At 43.0% G+C, this 10,187-nt stretch overlaps 1 protein-coding gene across 2 annotated transcripts in view; it reads left to right on the top strand.

Moving 5' to 3' along the window:
- LOC107573903 (potassium/sodium hyperpolarization-activated cyclic nucleotide-gated channel 3-like) overlaps positions 1-7,403 on the top strand; it is a 19,199-nt gene extending 11,796 nt beyond the window's left edge. Inside the window, exons 5-9 of one of the 2 annotated variants that reach the window (XM_016260361.1) lie at positions 3,799-4,017; positions 4,143-4,289; positions 4,508-4,748; positions 4,902-5,066; positions 5,300-7,403. In XM_016260361.1, coding sequence (XP_016115847.1) covers positions 3,799-4,017; positions 4,143-4,289; positions 4,508-4,748; positions 4,902-5,066; positions 5,300-7,398 — 2,871 coding nt within the window. In that variant the 3' untranslated portion in view covers positions 7,399-7,403. Of the gene's footprint in view, positions 1-998; positions 1,218-3,798; positions 4,018-4,142; positions 4,290-4,507; positions 4,749-4,901; positions 5,067-5,299 lie in introns of both variants that reach the window. The other variant, XM_016260360.1, reaches the window with a different exon arrangement.
- The last annotated feature ends 2,784 nt before the right edge of the window (positions 7,404-10,187 follow it).

The raw sequence follows: 10,187 nt of genomic DNA, 5'->3' as shown, positions 1-10,187 counted from the left end.
TCACTGACTAACCCTAATCATTAACTATCACTGACTAACCCTAATCATTAACTATCACTGACTAACCCTAATCATTAACTATCACTGACTAACCCTAATCATTAACTATCACTGACTAACCCTAATCACTAACTCTCACTGACTAACCCTAACCCTAACTAACTATAACCTTTAACCTTTGGGGATTTTATATTTAAATATATTGTTTGATTTAATTCCAATTTCTAAACTGGATTCATTTAATTTTTTTATTTTGTTTTTTTTTTTGCTTTGATTTAGGGTTATTATAGTTAACAAACTAAAAACCATTAAAAATATTTCATTACTTGAAATAATTATAAAATAGAATATATAAAAACTTTTCAGGGCAACATTTATCATTTTCGTTTAGTTTAACTTGTACTAAAATAGCTAAAAATGAAATAAAAATGAATAACTATATAGACATACTTAAAAACAAAATGTAATAATAAAAATGACAAAAACACAAAAAATGCTACAACTTTAACTATAAAGTACTGTATAGTTATATAACTATAACGGTACTATAAAAAAAACTAGTGCCTTAATGATACAAAAATATCACCAATTAGATTTTGTTAAACCTTAGTATAAATTATAAATGTATTTTTTACAGTATTTTTATTTTTAAATCTCTTAATTATTGTTTGGAATCTTATGGAAATTGGTGCTTTATAATAATAATAATGTTTATTTATGTATGTATGTATGTAAAATTTAATCTGTACAGTAGAAAAGAGTGGAAAAGAGATAAAAGGAGATAACAAATAAAGAACAAAAAGAGTTGATCATATTTCCAGTGCCAGTAAATGAAGGTGTATGGATCATCTTTATATAGACATTTTTCCCCAAACCCTAAACTGACCCCAGTGCTGTGAGTCACGTGTTTGTGATCCTTCTGAGAGCGCTGAAGCTCAAGCATCAGTCAGATGGTGTGGATGTTGTCGTTACTGTCCATCGTGTGATCTGTGTTTCAGAATGACACGTGGGGCATCCAATACACGTATGCACTGTTTAAGGCCATGAGTCACATGCTGTGCATCGGTTACGGCGCTCAGGCTCCAGAGGGAATGACGGACGTCTGGCTCACGATGCTCAGCATGATCGTGGGCGCGACCTGCTACGCCATGTTCATCGGCCACGCCACGGCCCTCATCCAGTCCCTGGACTCCTCACGCCGACAGTACCAGGAGAAGGTAAAGCCCTGGACGATGTTGATCTCTGGTGACTTCATGAATACATTGCCTTTAAGGGTGTGTTCACACTTGTCATGTTTGGCTCGATTAGAACAAACTCTGGTGCGATTGCTCTGTTAGTGCGGTTCAGTTCGGTTGAGGAAGTGTGAACGCTGCCATCCGAACCCTGGTGCGCACCAAAGAAGCGAACCGAGACCCCTAAAATGATGGGTCTCGGTCTGCTTCCAAACGAACTCTGGTGTGGTTCGAATGAAATATGAAGGCAACATGGACCAAATACTTCTAAACGAACCAAAAACAGGATGTAATGACCAGATGCGATGCTATGTGACATGACGACGCAGAACGAGCGGTGTTTCCAAAACAAAATGAGCAGAATTGTTTGGGGTGTGCGGTAATTTCCGTCATGAAATATACAGTGGGTACGGAAAGTATTCAGACCCCCTTAAATTTTTCACTCTTTTTTATATTGCAGCCATTTGCTAAAATCATTTAAGTTAATTTTTTTCCCTCATTAATGTACACACAGCACCCCATATTGACAGAAAAACACAGAATTGTTGACATTTTTGCAGATTTATTAAAAAAGAAAAACTGAAATATCACATGGTCCTAAGTATTCAGACCCTTTGCTCAGTATTTAGTAGAAGCACCCTTTTGATCGAATACAGCCATGAGTCTTTTTGGGAAAGAGGCAACAAGTTTTTCACACCTGGATTTAGGGATCCTCTGCCATTCCTCCTTGCAGAGCCTCTCCAGTTCTGTCAGGTTGGATAAACGTTGGTGGACAGCCATTTTTAGGTCTCTCCAGAGATGCTCAATTGGGTTTAAGTCAGGGCTCTGGCTGGCCCATTCAAGAACAGTCACAGAGTTGTTGTGAAGCCACTCCTTCATTATTTTAGCTGTGTGCTTAGGGTCATTGTCTTGTTGGAAGATAAACCTTCGGCCCAGTCTGAGGTCCTGAGCACTCTGGAGAAAGTTTTCGTCCAGGATAACCCTGTACTTGGCCGCATTCATCTTTCCCTCGATTGCAACCAGTCGTCCTGTCCCTGCAGCTGAAAAACACCCCCACAGCATGATGCTGCCACCACCATGCTTCACTGTTGGGACTGTATTGGACAGGTGATGAGCAGTGCCTGGTTTTCTCCACACATACCGCTTAGAATTAAGGCCAAAAAGTTCTATCTGGATCTCATCATACCAGAGAATCTTATTTCTCACCATCTCACAACTCCATGCGGGCTTTCATGTGTCTTGCACGGAGGAGAGGCTTCCGTCGGGCCACTCTGCCATAAAGCCCCGACTGGTGGAGGGCTGCAGTGATGGTTGACTTTCTACAACTTTCTCCCATCTCCCGACTGCATCTCTGGAGCTCAGCCACACTGATCTTTGGGTTCTTCTTTACCTCTCTCACCAAGGCTCTTCGCCCCCGATAGCTCAGTTTGGCCGGACGGCCAGCTCTAGGAAGGGTTCTGGTCATCCCAAACGTCTTCCATTTAAGGAATGGAGGCCACTGTGCTCTTGGGAACCTTAAGTGCAGCAGAAATTTTTTTGTAACCTTGGCCAGATCTGTGCCTTGCCACAATTCTGTCTCTGAGCTCTTCAGGCAGTCACTGACTAACCCTAATCATTAACTCTCACTGACTAACCCTAATCATTAACTCTCACTGACTAACCCTAATCATTAACTATCACTGACTAACCCTAATCACTAACTCTCACTGACTAACCCTAACCCTAACTAACTATAACCTTTAACCTTTGGGGATTTTATATTTAAATATATTGTTTGATTTAATTCCAATTTCTAAACTGGATTCATTTAATTTTTTTATTTTGTTTTTTTTTTTGCTTTGATTTAGGGTTATTATAGTTAACAAACTAAAAACCATTAAAAATATTTCATTACTTGAAATAATTATAAAATAGAATATATAAAAACTTTTCAGGGCAACATTTATCATTTTCGTTTAGTTTAACTTGTACTAAAATAGCTAAAAATGAAATAAAAATGAATAACTATATAGACATACTTAAAAACAAAATGTAATAATAAAAATGACAAAAACACAAAAACTGCTACAACTTTAACTATAAAGTACTGTATAGTTATATAACTATAACGGTACTATAAAAAAACTAGTGCCTTAATGATACAAAAATATCACCAATTAGATTTTGTTAAACCTTAGTATAAATTATAAATGTATTTTTTACAGTATTTTTATTTTTAAATCTCTTAATTATTGTTTGGAATCTTATGGAAATTGGTGCTTTATAATAATAATAATGTTTATTTATGTATGTATGTATGTAAAATTTAATCTGTACAGTAGAAAAGAGTGGAAAAGAGATAAAAGGAGATAACAAATAAAGAACAAAAAGAGTTGATCATATTTCCAGTGCCAGTAAATGAAGGTGTATGGATCATCTTTATATAGACATTTTTCCCCAAACCCTAAACTGACCCCAGTGCTGTGAGTCACGTGTTTGTGATCCTTCTGAGAGCGCTGAAGCTCAAGCATCAGTCAGATGGTGTGGATGCAGTCGTTTACTGTCCGCCGTGTGATCTGTGTTTCAGAACGACACGTGGGGCATCCAATACACGTATGCACTGTTTAAGGCCATGAGTCACATGCTGTGCATCGGTTACGGCGCTCAGGCTCCAGAGGGAATGACGGATGTCTGGCTCACGATGCTCAGCATGATCGTGGGCGCGACCTGCTACGCCATGTTCATCGGCCACGCCACGGCCCTCATCCAGTCCCTGGACTCCTCACGCCGACAGTACCAGGAGAAGGTAAAGCCCTGGACAATGTTGATCTCTGGTGACTTCATGAATAAATCGTTATTAAATCTATTCCATAATTCCCAATCAGTCTGATGTGCTGGCGTTCTGACTAACAGAGAGCATCTGATGTCCAGTATAAGCAGGTGGAGCAGTACATGTCGTTCCATAAGCTTCCAGCAGATGTCAGGCAGAAGATCCACGAGTATTATGAACATCGATACCAGGGCAAGATGTTTGACGAGGACAACATTCTGGGAGAGCTAAGCGAGCCCTTAAAGGAGGTTTGTACTAAACTCATGACTCCCTAAAGTTTACTATTCAGCTCTTTTCATGCATTAGGGTTGAAATTCGTTATCGCAGATATCGCAGGACTATTTTAGTTTAAATTTGAAGCTTATGAAAACATCAGCATTATTGTGGTAGTAACTGTTTTTGTTGTTGCATTGTGCAAACTTTAACCAGCTAATTAATGTCTACTTGTGCACTGTGATCCTAACAGGAAATTGTTAGCTTCAACTGCCGATGCTTGGTGGCTAACATGCCTCTCTTCGCTAACGCCGACCCAAACTTTGTAACGGCAGTGCTAACGAAGCTGAAGTTTGAGGTGTTCCAGCCCAATGACTTCATCATTCGCGAGGGAACTGTCGGTCGTAAGATGTATTTCATCCAGCACGGACGGGTCAGCGTAATAACTCGTGGCAACAAGGAGACCAAGCTCAGTGATGGGTCATACTTTGGAGGTGAATTTATGGGCTGAGTGTGAAGTGGCTGATGTCAGATATTAGTTATGAGCTCTTCAGAACCAGGTTTATTGCCTTGGTCTGGTTGTTTACGTCTTTAATTGTCCTAAAGAGTCCTTTCTAACCTCCTCGTGGTGTTTCTCCATCCCTCAGAGATCTGTCTGTTGACGCACGGCAGGAGGACAGCTAGTGTCCGAGCAGATACATACTGTAGACTTTACTCCCTAAGTGTGGACAGTTTCAATGAGGTTCTGGAAGAGCATCCCATGATGAGACGGGCCTTCGAGACGGTGGCGGTGGACAGACTCGATCGCATCGGTAAAACTGTCCTCCAACTTTATAGCTGATTTTGTAGTTAAAAACAAATTGAAAACATCTGTCACCATTTATTCACCTTCATGTCATTCTAAATCCATATCCCAGACGTTTACAGTGAAAAGAATGGAAATGGGAACTGACAAAAAATGTCAAAACACCATATAATGAGTCCATACATGACAAGCTCATTAATAATTTATCCTAACCCTATTCTGAATTCCTTTTTCTCACAGGTAAGAAGAACTCGATTTTGTTGCGCAAGACCTCACAGGGAGGATCTGTAGCAGGCAGCAGTTTGGGACGGGGTGGAGGGAGCCGCGGAGGAGGAGCAGGAGGCGCCGGTCTGGGTTCTTGCGACAGTGTTCTGGTCCAGCAAATCGTGAAGCACGATAGCATGGACATCACCGCTGGCACCCGAGGCAGCACGGGAGGCACGGTCTCACCCCGACCTCATCCGGTGATCTGGGCACCACTGGTCCATGCTCCCCTACAGACGGCCGCTGCCACCACCAACGTGGCCATTGCCTTGATGCATCAGCAACAGCAGCAGCAACAGTTGCAGCAGCAGCTACAACAGCAACATGCCCTTGGAGCTGCCATCTTCCTTCCCTCCGCTCTTCCCATCTCACCATCACCCTCGTCCTGCCCGCTTTCTCCTCCCCGTCCGCCCATACTACACCCTCGGCAGTCGCTCAGCTCTCTCATCGGCGTAATGGGCGGGATGCCCCCCCGAGGAGTCCCGTCCTCTGTAACTCCTACACCCTTGCCCTCCACTATTGGACCGACTGCTGTGGGCATGGTTCCTTTAGGGGGTGTAGTTGTAAAAACTCCTCCTACACCTGCCTTGTCAGTGCCCGCCCCCCTGCAGGCTGGAAGGACACTTCATTACAGTCTCCGCCTCCACACAGAACCCACAACATTACCTGTCCATAAAGCCCCTCCTCCCTCTTCAGCAGTGGTGGCGATGTCCGTCGAAGGGCACAATGTTGGCTCTGCTCCGCAGGGGGCCAAAGAGGCTTTACTACGTCATGTTGGAGGAGGCAGCACCCAGGGCCTTCCTATGATTGGTCGGCTTACCCAGGAGGCCAGACTGCTCTCTGCCTCCCAGCCGACTCTCCCCCACCGCAGCTGGGCGAGCGTGCAACCTCGCCCGCCTCTCCATCGCAAAGCATCCGGAGGAAACCTGCTTCCGGCACCCTTCCTTTTGTCATCAGGACTTGCTAGAGGAGGAAGTGCAGGTGTTTTGAGCTCAAATGCGCCTGGTGCCACACAGGTGCCGACACAAACACCCCTGCTGTTGGCACACACACCTCCACTCACATCAGCTCCTGGATTAACTCCGTCACCCCTTGCCCCCTTCTCATCCTCCCCGAAGCAAACCCCTCTTTGTTCCACCAACCCTCCTTTATCCCTCGCGGCCACATCTTCTGGTCTAGGGGTTCCTCAAACCCAGCAAGCCAAATCAGGCACTGCAATACCTACTCCTCCTTCAACCTCTCCTCCTCCTTGCCTACGCACTCCTTCTCCCTCTCAGTCCACCTCCACCTCTCCAACTTCATCTTCCAGCACCTCTTTGGCTCAGAATTCCCGTACCAGACCCTCTCAGATGCCTCCTCCGCCGTCCCCATTATCCTGCACCACCAACTCAACGCCCACCATCACTCCTTCTCAAACCCCCACCCCGACCCGAACCCCAACCACTGTTCAAACCCCTATTCAGACCCCCACCCAATCTAGAACACCAGTGGCCATCCAAACCCAATCCCAGGGTTGGTGTCCAACTCCTGTCCAGATCCCAGCAGCTGCACAAGCTCCGACCTCAACCTCCGCTCAGAGTCCGCTTCCCACTCAGATTCCAAGTAAACCTATGAGTTCCACCATGGGTCAGAGTGCTGCTTTCCAGATGCCAGCCGCTGTCCATGTTCTCGGTCCTCCTTCGACTTGTTCTGCAGTCTCCAGTCAAACCCAAACCACAACTACCATACAGACTCTGAGCCCTTCCTGGACCCCAGGCTCTCCCATCAATACCCCAGCCCAAAGTGGACCGTCAACCCCTGTTCTGACCCAATCGCAGACACAAGCTCCACTTGCTAAAGCCCCTGCTGCTGCACCATCACCTTCTCCCTCATCAACTCCATCTCCAGCTGCTTCACAGCCACAGAAGCCCGCTGCTAACCAGACTCAGACCTTAAACGTTCTGCCCACTCCAACCTTAAGTCCATCTCCCATTCCTGCTTCCACTGCCTCCTCATCTACAGTCCTCCAGTCCATCTCCACTTCAACAAAAGAGGCAAAGAAAGACCAGTTTGAATTGCAGCGGTCTGACTGGTGAACCAATGTATTCATGTTGATCTCCAGCAAAACATGCAAGATACAGTGGATTCCAACCCTGCTTGTGGAGCCCCAAACACTGAACATTCTGCATGTTTCCCACCTGATTCAGGTCATCAGCTCTTTAGTAGAGACTCCAAGACCTGAAATTGGTATGTATCAGATAAAGGAGACATTGAAAATGTACAGTGTTTGGGGACCTCCAAAAACAGGGATAGGAACCACTGTGCTAGAGAACCAGCATGATCTTTCTACAGAGGCCCTAAAGTCATACTTGAGTATAAACGCTGGTCTTTTCAACAGGGATCTGGTAAATTAATGCTTTTAAGTTTTTCACAGAATGGACGCACATTCTGTCATTTGCCAAAAATTTCTTAAAGGGAATGTAACAACTGCAAAACTGCCATTACTTTAAGATGCATTTGCACAGCCTTGTTAAAAATAAAAAGTATCAGAACACCAGAGAACATTTTATAAGACATATAACATCTCCTCCAGAACACAAATAGCATTTTCGGATCAGATCACTCACAACCTGGAGACTATAAAATGACCTCTCTAAGCCGAGCACCAGCTAGGGAATTACCATCACACCTTCTGTCATTGAATATTAGTGACTGAACTTTTGTCACAGGATTAGAAATATAGCTGATCTTTTTGCATTTTAGTTCATGAGTCTAATATAAAGTGTCCTGGAATCCTTTGGGCACCATACTGGAATAAAACATTTTGAGTCTGGAAAGTCGTTTCGACAGAACGAATCTGTGTGGATTTAGTGTACACTGCCTGTAAACTATAAATGGTGCATTGTTCATAGTGTGTTAAACAGAAAAATAATTTCTACATGAAAAAAGAAACTACAATTGTATCCTTCTAACCAGTTTTGTGTACTTGTGTTATGTCGTTCTCGTTAGCCAGATATTTACCTGATCAGTATGCAAATCAAAATTAAAATCTCACCACCTTGAGACGCGAGTGAAAAATGACCAAAGGACATATTTAGGGAATCAAATGATGAAGCAATGCTACAGGATTTCTTGTGTGAATCGATTTTGGCTTTATATTCTCATAGGAAAGGAGAACTATTGTTGCTATGGCTAGTTTCCATTTGGTGCTTCTATTGATGCAAGAATATATAAGCGGATTCCCTAAAGGGACACTGTGATGGAACAAAATGAGATTACATTTCAAAGCTTTTGCATTCTCTCACAAAATATTGGCATTGACCTTATGTGTGAGGCTTTTAGTTAAATCGTTTAATGTTATTTTACTGATGGCTGTGTCAGCATGCTCAGAAACCTCACCACCTGAGTCTGCATAAACTGACTGACGTTTAATATCTGAAAATATACCCCCTCTCGTCTCTTTTTTAATCACCAAAGTGTAACATTTGCCCATTATATAACTAATAATTAGCATCACAGATGTGACGATACTTATTTAAATAACTGTAAAGAAAATATATATCAGTATAATTCTTTTGATAAAAAATAGAAGCAATCCGTTAGTAGTTTGTTGTCTCAGGTGTTTGATGTTAGTTTTGGACAATATGACTTTAACGTTCATATTCTCACTCTGCTGTAACTGAACTAGTGTTGTGTGTTGCACTAAACAGCGAGCGCACAGCAGCGCTTCAGTTCCACCGAGAGCGTGTCTGCCTCTCACTGTCCTTTAGTGTCACGATAAACAGCCGACGCATTATGGTCTTTCATCTGGACCAGAGCAGCTTTCATCTTTCTCTTGCTCTTGTACTGTAGCCGCTTCCCTTCAGTGACACACACACACACACACACACACACACCTTTCCCAGTTTGAATCTGTCATGTTGTGCCCAGTGCTGTTTCGTAGTGTTTTGTGCTGATAGTGAGATTGTCTAATTTCCCCTTCAATACCATGATGCCTAGATTTCACATTTAAGGACCAAATGATTATATTTATTTGTTCTCACAGCTTTAGCTTTTGAGAAAAAGGAAATAATAGTCTATAATGATACATACAATGACATAAAGGCCAGTTCACTCTGCACTGACAGACACTGACAAACAGACACTGTAGTTGGGTTTGGTTGTTACCCGTCGGTGTCTGTTGCCGTTGGTCAGCGCTTGTTTTTATCAATTGAATCTGTGTTTGTTGGGTCTTGGAGTGATGTACTGTACTCAGCCAGCTGTCGGTGCGGTGTGAACTGGCCTTAAGAGAAATAATAAAGAACATGTGAAAAATGATTTTTGCCAAATCAGAATAAAGTGAATTTAGAATCAGTTTTCTGTATCTGTTTGTTAATACACACACAAACACACACACACATTCGCAGGTATTCCTATCATTATGGGTTAATTCAGACATGATGGTTTTTATACTGTACAAACTGAATTTTATATCTATCCTCTTACCCTAAACCTACCCCTCACACAAAACTACAGGCATTTCTAGATTCTCAAAACACTTCATTCTGTGCGATTTATAATGTACCATTTTTAACATACAGGTTCAGTTGCTGGTCTGTGTGTGTGTGTGTGTGTTTGTGTGTGAGAGTGTGTGTGTGTGTGTGTAAGTGTGTCTGTTATAGTGAGCGTGTGTGTGCATGTGTGTGTGTGTAAGTGTTTGTGTCTGTTATAGTGAGTGTGTGTGTGTGTGTGAGAGAGTGTGAGTTTGTGTAAGTGTTTGTTTGTGTGTGTGTGAGAGAGAGAGAGTGTGTGTTTATGTGTGTGAGAGAGTGTGTGTGTTTGTTTGTGTGTGTGTGTGTGTGTGTGAGAGAGAGAGTGTGTAAGTGTGTGTGTGTGTGAGAGAGAG

This window comes from Sinocyclocheilus grahami, unplaced genomic scaffold (assembly GCF_001515645.1).
Source record: "Sinocyclocheilus grahami isolate Dianchi unplaced genomic scaffold, SAMN03320097.WGS_v1.1 scaffold2064.1, whole genome shotgun sequence".
Taxonomy (NCBI): domain Eukaryota; kingdom Metazoa; phylum Chordata; class Actinopteri; order Cypriniformes; family Cyprinidae; genus Sinocyclocheilus; species Sinocyclocheilus grahami.
Note: the sequence above shows the minus strand (reverse complement) of the source record. Positions and strands in the feature narration are given on the sequence as shown.